The 16,644-nt window shown below is 42.1% G+C and overlaps 1 protein-coding gene across 7 annotated transcripts in view; it reads left to right on the top strand.

Moving 5' to 3' along the window:
• Positions 1 to 16,644, top strand: part of LOC149466447 (E1A-binding protein p400-like) — a 223,006-nt gene that overhangs the window by 118,280 nt on the left and 88,082 nt on the right. For all 7 annotated transcript variants that reach the window (XM_089672447.1, XM_089672452.1, XM_089672451.1 and 4 more), the window contains 8 exons: positions 5,429 to 5,593; positions 5,730 to 5,897; positions 8,593 to 8,684; positions 13,786 to 14,066; positions 14,192 to 14,394; positions 14,735 to 14,904; positions 15,972 to 16,168; positions 16,251 to 16,362. In XM_089672447.1, coding sequence (XP_089528573.1) covers positions 5,429 to 5,593; positions 5,730 to 5,897; positions 8,593 to 8,684; positions 13,786 to 14,066; positions 14,192 to 14,394; positions 14,735 to 14,904; positions 15,972 to 16,168; positions 16,251 to 16,362 — 1,388 coding nt within the window. The remainder of the gene's footprint in view (positions 1 to 5,428; positions 5,594 to 5,729; positions 5,898 to 8,592; positions 8,685 to 13,785; positions 14,067 to 14,191; positions 14,395 to 14,734; positions 14,905 to 15,971; positions 16,169 to 16,250; positions 16,363 to 16,644) is intronic.

Here is a 16,644-nt window from a genome sequence, read left to right as displayed (position 1 = left end):
ATGTAATGGCTCCACATAGGAGCTCAAAGAACAGGTGCCAGATAGTGTAGTATTTTATGGATGATTTATTGAAGTATATAAAATCACAGGGTAGTATGCATCATATATTACAGGTGATATAAGAAATGTGCAGTACTGACCCCTTTAAAGGATGGCCGCCGAGCCTCCTCATGGCTCCGGCGGCATATAGACGTCACGCTCTGTGCAGCTCCTCCTAAGGCCTTTCGTGCTAAAGGCACATAATCAGAGGGGAGGCTGGACCTCTGATGACGCACCTTCTCTTGTGGTTGTGGTCTCTGGCCCTCTGGACCAAAAAGTCTTTACTTCCCCTTCGCTGGACTGTGGTCACGACAGATGCCAGCCTGCTGGGCAAGGATGGAGTCCTGGGATCGGACTCGGCTCAGGGTCGCTGGACTCCGAATGAAGCCCGCCTACCTATCAATGTTATGGAGCTTCTGACGATCTGGGGGCCTGTGACACATGGACGGATCATCTAAAGAGTTTACCGTTCAGGATCCAGTCAGACAATGCCTCCATGGTGGAGTGTGTCAGTCAACAGGGAGGCACAAGGAGCGCAGCAGCGTCACCGGAAGCATCTCCCATTCTGCGAAGGACGAAAAAGTTTGTTCCGGCTCTGTCTGCTATGCACATTCCAAGTGTTAACATCTGGCAATCGGATTATCGCAGCCAACAGATGCTGGATTGGCGCAAGTGGTCCCTATATCCTGGTGTCCCGCTTCGCCCCGGAGGATTCCTAGGTTTGTGGCTGGATTGTCGGATTCTCTGGCAAACGCAACAGATGTGCTAGTGACACTGTGGGATCAGTACAATCTCCAGTACGCCTTTTGCCTCTCTGCGTACCTTTTCTGTTGTGCGGGATGTCGCCTGAAAGGATCCCGGTCATCCTGGTGGCTTTGGACGGGCCTTGCCATCTGTAGCACGCGAACGTGGTGTGGTTGGCGGCAGATGCTCCATGGTGTACACGATTCGGGTGTACCTTTCTGTGACAGCTGCTCTTTGGAGGCCCAGTCCTCTTTTTAGTTTGCATGGACGGTCCGATGAATGGCATGGCAGCCTCTTCTACCTTTTTTTCTCGTCGTTGGTGCAGGCATATGCCATTAGGGGGTGAGAACACTCCCTTCCCTGTTACATCGCATTCCACCAAGGCAGTTAGTGCCTCCTGGACGTTCTGACCCCAGGCATCTGCTTTTCTTATTTTTGCAAGGGGGCAACCTGGTCATCTGTGCTTATGTTTACTGACTTCTATACAGTCGAAATGTTGGCATCCTCTGATGCTAGTTTTGGGCCCTAAGTTTTGCAGATGGCTGTTTAGGACTCTCAGCTATCCCTGCTTGGTCATGGATAAAGCAGAAGCAGCAGTGTCCATCAATGAACATAAGAGAAAACGGGATTTATTGTTACTCACTAAAAAATCCCTTTCTCTGATGGACTCATTGATGGACACCGCACCCACCCCTCTATGATGTTTATTCTTTTGACACTGCTTGTGACTGACTGGAAGCCTAGAGCAGAGTGGGGGTTTTATGCCCAGAGAGCACTACCCACAGAAGGAGGTGCCTAGTCTTTTTCTGCCTAGTGTCCTACTCCTGTAGGTGGGGCTGTAAAACCCTACTTAGTCATGGATAAAGAAGAAGCAGCTGTGTCCTTCAATGAATTCAGAGAAAGGGATTTTATGGTGAGTAACAAAAAAATCCAGATTTGTTTTATTTTTTAACCTAATTTTTTTTAAAGAAGTAAATATGATAGGATAACCTAAGTAGTAGCTTGCAACTACTTGTCTTTTGAACACTTAATATTTGCAGTCTTTACAAGTTTTGGCTTTACTAAAAATATTTAATGACGAGAGCCATCTCTGAGGTTAACAACAGGGACAAGCCTGTTGTAGATGTGGGAGATAGAGGTTCAGAATGGATGGATACGTCTACGGTCCACCAAATGTGTGTCATGGGGATCCTCCCACATCTTCAGCACTGATTAGAAATTGGAGGGAAACATTTTGTGCAACAAAGATGAACATCTATACCATCTTGATAATATAATCAAAAATTATGTTTATGAAATGAGCTGGCTATGTAGGACTTATGTGTCATAGTGGAGGCCTTATACCAATCCTCAGAGAGATTATGTCCCAGTTCTCATTTCCTTTTTCCTCATGTAGTCTGGGCAATTAGAAAATGTAAGAAGAATGTTGTAGTACTGGGATATGGTGTATGAGGTGTCTGTTGCATCAAGGCAAAGGGATTCAGAGGTAGTGAGTTCTCTAGTAATTGTTTCTCCTGAGACAGCCAAGTGCCTTGCCAGGGGGCCTGTGGAAGAGGTCAGTTCTGTCTTCATAACTTCAAGCCTCTAGGATCCATACCCTTATCACAGGTGTGGGGTTAGAAGCCTGCCAGCAGAAGTACATGGGAAAACCCTGGGTATCCTAGAATCAGGGGCGTGACATGAGATTTGTTCTTGATGGAATAGTGAGTCCTAGACCTTCAGTAAAGAATCCACACAGAATGGGAGGTTCTGAGATCTGGGCTGATGCTTGAGGGAGATACTGGATGGATCTAGAGAGAGCCATGGGTGGCGTGGAGGTAGAAAGGGAGAGTGAAGTCTTTCTCCTTTCTCTCAGGTAGAGAAAGTCTAAGGCTAGCTCACACATTAACATTTCTCTCATTCAGCTAAATACTTGGATGGAGGAATCTCTGGACAGTGACAGCATCTGATTAGCTGCAGTCAGTGTTTGGCTGAGCATATTTGCCCTGTTCATTAAATTTTCTGATTGTCAAGTTGGTGGTGTAGACTGGGCTCCCTGCCCTGCTAAGATGTACATGAGTGGTGCAAAGGGGCAACCTTCACAAGTACTTTTATGGTTCCAAATGGGAAGAGAGAAAGAATGTTCCACTAACATTTGGTAAGCTTAATAATCACTTTGTACATGGCCTCAGTCACTGTGTAGGAAGAGTGGTACCTAATGTCAGCGTTTCTGCAATTGACCCCAGGGAAGGCAATATATTTGTCACTCTTTCTAAAAAATACAACAATCAATATCAAGACATACAAAGAATCCTTGAAGCCTAATTCAAGCTTTCTGTCACTTTAGAATAGTTTGTTTGGACCGGCAACTTTTTACCTTCACTAAAAAATGGGCCTGCTGTGAGTGTTGTATAATTTGTATGTAGCATCAGCTATATACAGTATACAGCACTGTGCTCTGGCAGCAGGACAGGTATCTCTGCTCCCACTCCTGGAACAAAATTGAGTCAGGCTGAATGAATACAAGGCTTCCTCTGATTGGCTGAGGTGGAGAGGCGGGCAGATGACATCACGATCTCCACCTCAGCCGATTAGAGAAAGCCTTGTACTCATTCAGAAAATACAAAGCTTCCTGTGAATGGCTTGGCAGCATTCAGTCTGACCTACTTTTGTTCCGGGAGTGGGACAAGAAGTCCCCATCCTGCTGCCAAAACACAGCGCTATATACTGTATATAGCTGATGATTCATACGGTTTATTCAGTGTGCACAGTGGGCAGATCTGTTGCAAAGGTAATAGTTTGTTTGGATCAGCTTAGTGACTGTTCTAAAGTGACAGCTGGAATTCGACGTTAAAGAAGTTCTAATGTCACAGCATACCCTTCCACTTTATAACATCAACTTTGTATTAGCAATACAGATGATAGTTCTTTTTGACAATCCAATATGATTTGAAAAATCTATCTGCTGGCCTTCTATTTCAACAACCTGGATTCTGGATCCCCTGCATGCTTTGCTACTCATTCCTATGGTTTACTTTGGATTTTTAAGGGCTACATAACCCATGCTACAGATATCATGTGGCTTGTTTCATGTACTGACTGCCTCCTGAATCTTCTCATGCTTCATGTAGTTGAGATGGTGGGCTGTATGACATCTGGACTCAAGCAGTGCACATTCAAAGGGCATAATGATTATGTGTCACTGCATTCAAGGAAGAAAATGTGTAAGATTCCTCAAAAAGCAGTAATTTTCAGAATCCAAGATTGTTTAGATTAATAGGAGTAGGCTATCAATAATTGATGTTCGATTTGGAAAAGAATATATCATTAGGCATACTACAATCAACACTGGTCTATATTGAAAAACAGTGCTACTTATATACATCAATTTATCATGCTTTGAACACAATCCCCCACAAGAACAGTTGTCTCCTAACTAAACAAAACAATTCTCTCAATTAAACCACAATATATTACTCCCTTCACCCACTGTGTGCAACACTTAAATATACATTTAGTTCACCGTGCTGGAAATGTAATTCCCTTAATGAAGAGTCCAATTTGTTCATAAATAAATAAATATCCACAATTCACTGTGATTCGCTTCAATACACTACTTCCTTCACTATGTGTGTACTCATCACCTTGGATGTGCTCTCACCTTCAGGTTTTGACCTATAGATTATAAAGGTCACAATGAGCCTATTCCCAATCCGGGGTTTTGGTAGCATTCTCCATTACTTCACCTTTGCCTTTTTTCCAGGTATATTGTAACTCTGAGTAAAGAATAAGATACACTCATAGTGCTTTCCATAAGAACATCAGCAATTATTAGCATAATAAGCATAATAATGCCAGGCTTCCCCCGCATACACCCATCAGCCCCATAATGTAACTGGCACTGGGTCCTAATAGACTGCCGCTGCTGCCAAGGAGACAGAGACACCAGACCAGTGCTGTAAATAGCAGGGGCAGGACAGCAAGAAGAGGCTGGGGACCCCCATGGTGGCCCAGGGACTGGTAAAAGTGGTAGTTCTACCACTCCGTTGGACCCTTTATATTAAGTTTCCTGGTGTGCTGTTGACATATCTCTTGTTTTCTGCCACCGGTGGGTGGGCCCCAAGATGGTTGGAAGGGAACATGTGAAAGGGTGCTGCTGCAGAATCATAATAAAGGGCACTGCAGCAGGAGTAAAGGGATCAGTGTTGAGGGCCATGGGACCAGAGGAAATGGCCATGGGACTGATGGGGGGGATTAAGGGGGCCCTTCAAGGTTTCTTGCATCTGGGCCCTGAAGGTTAAACAAAATGCAGTAAAGTAAAGAAAAACAGAAGGAAAAAAAGTGATGTAGTGGAGTAACAGAGGATTTTAGGTATTTGCTAGGTCTAAGCGGGTGTACAAGGCAGGTGGGTATGTGTGTGTGTGTGCATATATGTATATATATATATATAATACATGGCCCTGAGCACTAGTTCCAGCAGGCAGGTCATCGGTCTACCAAGGTAAGAAGTCTACCTGTGGTCGACGGTCCCTCGCAGGCCCAAGCATAGTAAAAGATTATATAATGGGTAGGGCAAAAAATAACCAGGATACACAGGAGCCCAAGGGGAATGCGATCCAACCACCAAAGTTCAAAATTGTATGAAATTTGTTTTGACTTGTTGCAGGTGGGGATGTGGTAAAAATTGCTCAGTTAGCTGCATCTGGTGCAGCACAAGGGAAAATTGCACAGCCCAAGACCCCAGTGACTCTGCAGTTCCAAGGAAACACATTCACTCTGTCCCAGAGCCAGCTGCGCCAGCTCACAGCCGGGCAGCCTCTCCAACTACAAGGTAACAGTACAGCAGAGAATACACTGGTGCAAATATGGGTAGCGATATGTTTTGCATGACATATTGGTAGCCAGTTAGCTTATGATTTTGCTATTATGATTGACATAACTTTTAAACACTGGTATTTAACTGACAGGGAGTGTTCTTCAGATTGTTTCTGCCCCTGGACAACAGTACATCCGCCCCCCCGGCCCTGTGGTGATGCAGACGGTTGCACAGGGGAACTCCATTCAAAATGCAATGAATGCTTTGGGAAATCAACATCCTTCCAACATACCCAATCCTACAGTAAATCCTCAGTCAGGTGGGAATCTTTTTTTTTTTTTTGTGTGTGTGTCATAGTAGACTAATATTGAACGTACTTAAGGAAAACGCCAGTTAGGGATATTCCTTTTGTTGACAGTGGTTTCACCAATTGCATACCTATTTATGCAGTCTATCTATCTATCTATCTATCTATCTATCTATCTATCTATCTATCTATCTATCTATCTATCTTTATCTATCTATCTAAAATAAGATTTTTTACTGAGTTCTTTGTACATAGTTAATGACCTCTTTCACTGAACACTCTGTTATAAACTAAGTAGGCACAGCATTTGGCATTTTATATTGCATGTAAAAACATGTATTCTCTCTCTTACATTTTCAGAATGTTTTCTATATTTCTATAAGTTTATATTAATAGTTCCTTTATGGAAGCATATTTGATACGAAGCACACTCAAATCCATTTTAGGCTCGTTCACATGTGCGGCAATATCCTGTATTTAAGCCACATTTAAGCAGTGATTTAAAGCCTCAATGCCTGACATGAATATTACAATGGGCACAACACAGTGCAGTACACAATGGTATGGTAGCATTGTGTTGTGTTAAAACTTAAGCAGCATGTCACTTTCAGGCATTTATGGTGCATTACTGAAGCATTTATATAGTGTTAGCTGGGTGTTGGGGGAAAGACAGTGGAGTTTTCTGTATTCCAAAATGCAGTGGGAATAGTAGAGAACTAGGACAGAGCAGCTTCAGCCCCTTTCTGTCTATACAGAGCAGCTGTGTGGTAACACCATTTGCTTCTGTGTGCAGGCAAAAGCATCAAGCCAGCCAAAAATACTGACAATGCCAGGCAAGAGCAGCGGCACTGAGTATTATTGCCAGTCGCAAAGCTTTTTGTGTCAACAAAGTGCCAGTGCCTATCGGCAAGCAACCTCCCCAGCAAGTAACTGTGTTAGAACGTTTGAGTGCCATCAAATGACCATGCCAGCAAGTAACTAAGTAACTAAGCTGGGCTGCCAGCAAGTGACTGTGACGATCTTTCCATGATCATCTTGAGCTGGACAAAGTCAAGTGTAAAAGAGATCAAAATATACAAATCCATCTTTTAGAGAAATCACAAAAATGGCTGCTATCCCACCACAACCTAAACACACCTCAAAGATAATTTCCTCTATACCACTCTATCTTTAAACAGTTCCCCCTAGAAAAACAACACTTTCATTGGTGTTTGCCAAGCTTTATGGATGCTTTTTCAAAGCTTTAAAAATGCGTCAAAAACGCTGTAGGCATGTTAACCATTTGACACCCGGCCTATGGCCAAATGGCATCCGCAAAAATGCATTACCTTTCCGGGAGACCGCCATATGGCGTGCTCCCGCACATGCGCAGTTCGCACGCTTGCAGAGCCGCGTAGCGGCGCGATCTGTCACTGGCCGTGTACCTCGGACACGGGCGATGACAGATCTGAGTACCGACCCCGTTGCCGGTGCCATGTGACCTGCTGTGACCAATCACAGCAGGTCACATGACAGTTGTATACAATGGATGGCTTCATTCATGCCATCCATTGTATACTAGTGTCTAGCTGTGAATGGTCAAAGCTAATCACATGCGCATGTCATGTGATTAGCTGAGGCCAAATCACAGCTAAGCACAAAAAAAAAAAACCCCTGAATGAATCAATGTCATGCAGGTAAATGCTTGCTTATAGCAAAGTAATTCTTTGCTATAAGCAAATTGTGTAAAAAAAAAAAAATACTGATCACTTCCCCAAAGTAGCACAATGTTACTATGGTAACATTGTACTACTTTGGACATAGTGAAATATGAAAAAAAATCTTAAAAAAAAGAAAAAAAATTTAATAAAAAATGTAAAATAAAAAAAATATATATTTTTTTTTTCACACTGTCACCAGTCAGTGTCCCTGATCACCGCCATGCCAGTTATATGATGACACTGTACTGCACTGGTGACAATATGTAAAAAAAATATAGTGAAAATAATTTTTTTTATTTTTTAATTTTCCGAAAAATTATGACAAAAAAAATACAACTTCAAAAAACTCGCCATGCCTCTTATGAAGTACGTCGGACTGTCTACTTTGCAAAAAGTGGTCATTTTTGGGGGATATCTGTACTATTCTGACATTCTTGGACCTCAAGAAATTAGATTGGCTGTCAGTACTTCAGGATTGATCAATATTCAGATCTAAACCATAGTTTGTGAACTCTATAACTTTCCTACAAACTAAATTTGGGTTATTTTCACCAAAGACATGTAGTAGAATACATCTCGGCCTAAATTTATGAAGAACAATTATTTATTTGCAAACTTTTATAACAGAAACAAAGAAAAACGTGTTTTTTTTTTTTCAAAATTTTCGGTCTTTTTTGTTAATTTAGCAAAAAATAAAAACCCCAGCGATGATTAAATACCACCAAAAGAAAGCTCTAGTTGTGTGAAGAAAATTATAAAATTTAAGTTTGGGTACAATGTTGTATGACCGCGCAATTGTCATTCAGATTGTGAGAGCGCTGAAACCTGAAAAATGGCCTGGGCAGGAAGGTGTAAATTGCCTGGTATTAAATTGGTTAATGACCATTGCTTCATTCTCCACAATCAACACACGTGTGAACGAGCCTTAGAGATTTGTTGCTTGTGGTAATAAAGATAACATATCACAGGATTAATGAAAATCATTTAATCTATTGTAAATGTTGCAGGAATTCAAGGGAGAACCATAATGCCTTATCCTACTAGTGGTGACATGACATCTTCTCTGAAGGCGCCACAGATTTCAGTGACCCCAGCACAGGTATTTCTTGTGTAGTGTCTTCAAAAAAAATAAAACAACAAAGAAGAATGAATGTTGTACAAAAATGTACATAGATGGATATTTTCTACTTTAGGTGCAAATATCATCATTTTTGAGGGGTCTAGTATGACTGAGCATGGCTATATGTGGCCACAAGTGTTCTAAGATCCATGCAATTCTTGCAAGTATAAGTCCAAAGATGTCAACACTACATGTTTTCCAGCATACTTAAAAGGGAAAATCTTCCCTCTGTTGTAATTGCTGCATGCTCACATCTATTCATCAAACATGACAGGAAGTACCATAATTGGTTGGTTATGACAGAGATCACAACCTTGTGACCGAAATCTTTACAGCTATGGCTAACCTGAAACAACCGCAATCAGACATTTGAAGATTTTAAGCTGGGTATCTGGTGTCACACTGACCTTAAGGCTGCATGCACATTGGCTTAAAAAAAACGCCAGTGCTCTTCGCAGAATAAAAACACTAATATTGTACTAGTGTTTAGGAGCATTTAGCATTCTTTTTTGTCAAAAAAAACCCTCTCAAAAAAGCGAAACAGAAGGTTTTTTTTTCTGCCTCTAAATGCTGAGCTTAAAAAGATGCCTCTAGAGTGCCTAATGTGCACAGACACATAGGATAACATTAGTTGCTTCTACAGACAAAGCGCTAAACTCTTCTAAGAGCAGTCAGTGTGCATGGATCCTAATACTTCAGAAGTTTAGTTATCTGTACAAAGTATGCAGATAGGAACCTCCAACAATCCTCATCTCAATACTCATTTGGGTTATTGATTTTGAAATATTAAATCTATAGGGTTAGCTTAACAGCCAGCCAACCTGCATTTGCGCAGTTCCATTGACATACCTCTGTACAGATCCTTCCTCATATTATTTAATAAAGAAGACCTATAGAAAGCTGTGCGAAAAAAAACTAGCAGGGGACCCAGGACTAGTCACCACTAATCCTCTCCTCAGGACTGACTTGTTGTGCTTTTTGCCTTGATGTTTGTAGGTGTGCAGTGGCTATCTTGATAGAAGCAAAGCTTTGCTTACTCTTGTCAGACCCACTCCCTGATGACTGGTGATTTGGTGAACTGATGACCATTGAGGGAAATTATCAGTAGGCAACAGGAGAGGTAGAGAAAGCACAGATCTACAGAATGAATTAAGTAAGAGCCAGATGATGGTTGAACTGCAAGGTCAAGGTTCAGCTTCCTCTACATAAAGGAGAACAGTGAGCAGTACAGTAGCAACCTCACCAATTGTCACTGCAGCACTCAGGTAGAATCACAGTTGTCAGAGAAAGGTGTGGATGGGATATGGCTTAGATAATCTTACAATGAAAACACTGGAGTACCTAGGCACTGTCATGTGTAAAGCGGTGCACTGCTATCGTTCATGGCAATTCAAAGCAATATGTAGATTTTGCAGGGTAGAACATAGCCTTACTTAATTAACCTTACTAGATATTTTCTGCAGGATAGTAACCTTTAACGTTTTTTTTTTTTAATAAATTCTTTATTTTCAGAGTTTTATTTATTTATTATATAAAGTTTACAAAAGTTCAGAAAATACAAAAGTACAAGAAGTACTTACATATCTCCCAACTTTTGAACTTCAGAATGAGAGACACTGGAGGAAGGAAAAGACTTGCGGTGCACCATGATCATATGTGGGCAAGGCCAAACTCTTAAAAGTGGATGTGGTTAAACAAAACCCGTGCTTCCTTGTACCTATACAGTACTTTGATTGCTTTGCTTGAGCCTACCTTAAAGAAGAACTTCATTAAAATAGTCAGGGACTGCATAGCAACCAGCAGCTGTTGAGACAATGAACACTTTGGTGAGAAGAATATAACGTACAGTATTGTGTGTATAGTGCAAGAGTGTGTAATGCAGAGAACAGGGGTTGGGAATGTCCAATTCACTGAGTGCTGCAGTCAGTGTCAGGTTTAGGATACATGACACAGACTGAAGAAGTCCAGGGTGTGTAATGCAATGTGTTCAAGAATCAGAAGTATGTAACACACAGTGGGCTTTAGTCAGTGCTGGGCTTAGGAGTACATGACACACAGGGTCCAGGAGTTCATAATGGACAGAATGCAGAGGACAGGAGTGTGTACTGCATAGTAAGAGTCAGGAGTACAAAACAAAAAGAGTACAGGAGTCAGGGTTGTGTAAAGCACAGTGTAGGGGTAAGGAGAGTGCAAAATCCCCCCCCCCCTTTCAAAATAATACTCTCCCCCACTTTACCCTTTCAGCAAAAAAATCCCACTCCCTTTTCTCAAACAAAAAACTCAGCACTAATTTGCACCCTAACCCTTCAGTACAAATCTTCTATCCCCTTCCCAGAACAAATCCTCCTATTCAAATCCCCCCCCCCCCCAACACAAATATTCTTACCCCTTCCTCAGCACAAGTTCCACCCTCCCCCAGATCCCCAGTCCCAACACAATTCCTCCTTCTTCCCTATCCTAGCACTTATTCCCATGCCCCGTAGTTTCCCCTCACAGCACAAATCCTCCTCCCCCCAGTGCCCCTCTCAGAATAAATCCTCTTCCACCCCCCTAATCACCCTTCCCAGCACAACCCCCCATTCCAGTACAAATCTTCTCCCAGCAAAAATTCTCTCCCTCCTCAACCACAAATCTCCCCCCCCCAAAATCCCTCTTATAGCACGGATCCTTTTCCTCCCAGCATAAATCCTTTTCCCTCTTCCCAGCACAAATCTTCTTCCACCCCCCAAATCCCCTCTTCTTCTGCGTTCCATGCTCGTTTCCTGCACCGTGTTGAAAATGCACTGCAGTTGTGATCTGCAGCGGGTGTCAATAATAACTGAATGACACGTGAAACACTGGTCACAAAATGCAGTGCTTTTGCCTGTACTGGATTGCATGGTACAATAATACCATGCAATCTAGTTGCTGTGCATGTTTTAAAGTATTGCATGTGCTACTTTTGGTGTAGTCTGGCGTGATTTCAGCCCATTCAAATGGGTGGGCTGAAATCGCACTGCACCCACATGTGAATCGCACAGAACACATAGCGGATTCCTGTGCGATTCATGGTGTGAGCCAGCCCTGTGTCCTGGAGCCCAGTGCCAGAATAAGTTGCGGCACTTGGCTCCACTAACTTTCCTGGCGGGGGGGGGGCTAACTTGGGCACCTGGGGCAATTGCAGCACACCTGGGGTCATCCCCTCTGTGGCAGCCAGCATCTCTTTAATGGGGGGGGGGGGGGGGTACGAGAGGATATGTGCTAGGGGGCGCTTTGGGAGGGGAGAAGACTTCTGCTGGGGGATGAGGGGGATGTATTTCATATCCAACTCCCCTTCTAGCACAAGTCCTGTCCAATCCAAAAGTGCCCCTAGCACATATCCTCTTCCCCCCCCCAAATCACTCCAAGTGGAGTTTGTAAGCTTGCACCCCTAACCCCCTTCCCCATGTCCCCCTCCTCTGCGATCTCATATATAAAGTATTCATTACAGATCTCAGATCAGCACTGCTTAGGCAAAGCACTATGCCTCCTTCCCACCTCCTCCTGTCTGGGTACTGGAAAACATCACAGCAGGAGGAGGAGGGGACGGGTTCAGTGCGCTCCAGTCTGCAGTGTGTTACAGGCAGCCGGCAGAGCTCCCAGAGAGATACTGGCTGTCTCACAAAGTTTTGCTTACAGTGTGCGGGACCCCTGAAACCTCGCACAAACTGTGGGTGGGTTGTAATTGGTGCCTGTGCTGATACGCCCCTGCGGAAGAAGCCACTGGAAGCAAGTGCCGAAACTTGTTTTGCTACTGGGCTCCATTCCAGGACTCGGCCTTGATTCGCCGGGACTGCAAGACATACATCAAATCCTAGGACAGTTTTGGTGAATCAAGGACAGTTAGGAGGTAAGTAGTGATTGGGTACAAAGCTGTAAAAACTTGCATATGGCACCAAGGCATGTTGGTTATGTGGGTACATTATGGATGCATTTACTCTAGTCATATAAGAGAACAATAGAATTTGTCACATCTGTGCACTTGAGCTGCAACAATGCATAGTAAGATATAAATATAATCTATAAATCCCTTGGCTTGTGATCAGTAAGACAGCGAGAAGCTAGAATACGGAAGAAAAGGAAGGAAGTGAGCGTGGGAGAAAATGAAGGGAGAAATAGGAGCAGGAAATGGAGGAAAAAAAACATAGGAGGAAGGGGTGCCATCTCCCTGAATTTCCCCTCTTAGCCCCTTGCCTAATTGCCAAGGTCAGAAAAGCTGTGGGAAAGAAGAAATGCCCAAGTCGACTATCAATTCTTAGCTGTCCCACATTACGGCCTCATTACCTAGATGTAGTAAACACAAACCAGTTCTTTCTGAACTGCTCTCCTTTGTTTGGCAAGGAGAGAGTGATTTCTTGCATGCGACAAATCTCCCACAGCCAGCCACTGGGGTGATGGTGGGAAGTTGAGTCTGTTTCCACAGTGCTGGCACACAAGCCCTAGCTGCATTAAGTAGGTGTATGAGGGAGCATTGTTTTATACTATTTCCTTGAAAAGTCTTGCATGTGTAAAAGGTATTGGGCCTGTTCTTGGCCCAAATCAACATCTGTGAGCATTTCGACAATTTCCCATAGGACTGGGCAGGATCAGAATATGTGTAACGTTTTCCTTCTGCACCATTAAATCTCCAGCATGTGGATGGTGCAATGTGGAAAAGTTTGTGTAGTTTGGATGGGACACAATACTACCTGGTAAGGAACTTATATCTTGTTTCTTGGGTTTTGTTAGCTATGGAGGCTTTGTGCACAAATAATATAATATAGTCTACTTGGTCCTTAGTGAAGGGGGTCCTCAATTGAATCTCCTATTGAGTAATATAACAAAAGACACAGCCCCCTGGTAATAGGAATAGAAGCGCATAGCTCAGGGAAGGAGTGTGAACCCTTAACTTTTTTTCCTGCTGGCAGTAACAGGTTTATCTAGCACTGCTGCTTATTCAATTTAGGAATCAAATAACTATATAACGGTAGCTTAGTTATAAGTTGTAATATCCATGTTTTAAAGACACTGTTTATGCAGTCTTTTCTGTACATTGAAAATATATATTATGTATTTAATACAGGATTTAGTAGAAGAAAAGCAGAGAATAAGAGAGCGCCTGGAGCGTCTGTTCTCCTGTAATGAACGTCGATGTGGGCGGGCACCAGTGTATGGCGCTGATTTGTTACAGCTCTGCTCTGTGCGGTCTTTTGCTGTTCAGACTCCCGCGGAAGAGACACAGTGGGGATGGGTAGGATCTGTGAACTGTCTGAATTCTTCTTGCAGAGATTTCAGTGATCCATTGCGGCACCTGATTTTATCCCCTAAGCAACAGAAAGAGATGCTGGAACCCACAGCACGGAGGTGAATATAATGGCTTTCAAGAGGCACAGACATTGTTGTATCATTGTTCTGATTTTTCTCATTGAACCCCAAGTTGGATATATATAGGTAATGTTAATATCTTTCTTTTTCATCAACCTTTTCAGCACTCTATGTGTGGTCCCTGCTGCTGTTGCTCCACCTCCACAGTTGGTGGTGACATATCTTCCTCCTCTATACAGTCACAGTATGAACATCCTAAGACACTGTCTGAGGAAACAGACAGCACCATATATTCAGGATTTGTGGGAGAGAACATCACCTCATTGTGTGCGATCTCCAGACCTGCGACTTATTCAGTGTGACTCAGGTAGGAGTTTAAAGTTTCCTAATGTATTCAGATGAGATATTATATTGTACCTTTCCCAATGTCATAAAAAAACAGTGTCTTTTGTGCTACGAGATGTTTAATGATAAGAACCCCAGCTGTGTGGAAGATACTATAAAGTTAGAAATGCAGTAATTGTCCTGTCAGTTTGATTTGACAGGTATTGCCATCCATACACTTACCAATTTCATAGCATTCTTCCTATTTCTAGCAATTGCAGTAGAGTATATTAGTAGAGACTGTGGAAGAGACTAACAAAGATATGCAAAGATATGTATTCTTACTGCACAAAAATCATAAATGTAATTTTTGATTCCTATAGGGAAGCTAGAAGCTCTCTCTATACTTTTACGGAAACTGAGGTTTGAGGGTCATCGTGTCCTGATTTTCTCTCAAATGTTGCTTATGCTGGATATACTGGAGATCTTCCTGGGCTTCCACTATTTCACCTTCATCAGGATCGATGAATGTGCATCTTATGAACAGTGCCATGTATGTAGTAAAGCATATTGCAGTACTTTTTCTCTTTGCTTGTTCTTAAAATATGATTATATGTTTTGGTAACTGCCATTCTCTGATTCCCAGGCCATATGTTAGTTTCAGATCTAGAAGCTGAATCTTTTTGGCTTCACTGAGAATGACATCACTGCAATGAGCCAGTATGCAGCTCTAAAGTGTGAGAATTGTGAGACTTTTCATGTTTGCATTTTACATTGTGGGAAGTTCTCTTTGAAAGTCTGTCATCTCAGGCTCTAAGACACTATAAAGCATGTTACTGTAGGTAAAAATTAACAAAGTGGCTTTACTACCACTTTGGGTGGGTGCTGGTAGATTTAATCACCTGTAAATTTATTATAATTCCTTTATTTCTCAGACCCCAGTCACAGTAGGAGATAAGCCATTGGAAAAGTAATTTTGTCATTTGGCTTTACAATGGTCATGCATTGGGTTGAAATTAAGAATTATGGTGGGGGCATTTCAAAATTGGAGTTCCGAAGAGATGCCACCCTTTGATTCTGCGTGCCAGTATCTAAACAAAACTGAAACATCAGTTTTGGGTAGATTTGGCATTTAAAATTAAAACATTTCATAACAGTACAGAACTGTTTTCTAGTATTATTTACAAAAAGCTGAGAAGAACCATGCCTCTTACACTATCTGTGGTGTACAAAACAACACTTGCAAACCAGGAGACTCCAGTTTGCAAATAGCATTTGGAAAGCACTTACAGAAAGCCTAGCAAACAAATCTTTTAGAAAGGGAAATTTGCTTAGCACTACCTCGATTGCTGGTAAGCAGATGGTTACATGATACAGTGGTTGGTAACTCTCACTATTACGTAATGAGACACACTAGCCTAAGTAGGTAAATTGTTGTAAACAGGCTGTGTGTCTGTAATGCCACAGAAAATTTTAAAAGTCTTTAAAGACTGCTTCTAACACTTAAAATGTTTTCTGAATATACCTGAAAGGCAGTCCATCAAATTATGTTTTACTCCATCAGCTTTTGTTTAAAGGTTATCTCCTACAAACAAAATTACTGTCACTCTCTGCTTTTAGGATTTGATGAGAAGGTTTAACCAGGACCCTCGAATTTTTTGCATCCTAATGTCTACCCAAAGCCGTACACTTGGTGTTCCCTATGTGGAAGCTGACATTGCAGTCTTTTATGACAGTGATTTAAACCCAGTGATGGATTCTAGAGCTCAGGCCTGGTGTGATCGCATCGGCAGAGATAGAGACATTCATATTTATAGGTAGGATCATAGTATTATATGATTGTTAAAACTGTGTGCAAAAGTCAACTGTCTTCAGTATAATATATATTTTTGGCCATAGACTTGTAAGTGGGAACTCAATTGAAGAGAAGCTGCTTAAGAATGGTACAAAGGACCTCATTAGAGAAGTTGCTGCTCAGGGGAATGACTTTTCAATGGCTTTTCTTACACAGGTAAGTTTTAGGTAAGAAAACTATGCAACTGAAAGCTAAATATAAAACTAGTAGAGTAAAAGGAATAAATTAATAAAGTAAGTTAAGGTATAAAGTAAGTACATGTCTCTACCTGCTTTAAACAATTCTTTCTTTTTCAATGGTTACTACACATCTTCAGAACATAACTCACCAGTGCATAGTAAAAAAAAAAAAAAAAAAGAAAAACCTCCATCCAGTCCTGTTGGTCATTATCATTTTCTCGATTGCACAGTGTAGGAAAGCTGTAGCCAGGACTGTCAA

The sequence above is a fragment of the Staurois parvus genome, unplaced genomic scaffold (assembly GCF_062004578.1).
Source record: "Staurois parvus isolate SC_StPar_1 unplaced genomic scaffold, SC_StPar_1.0 ptg000129l, whole genome shotgun sequence".
Lineage (NCBI taxonomy): Eukaryota > Metazoa > Chordata > Amphibia > Anura > Ranidae > Staurois > Staurois parvus.
The sequence above is the reverse complement of the archived record's forward strand: the minus strand, read 5'-3'. Positions and strand labels throughout refer to the sequence as shown.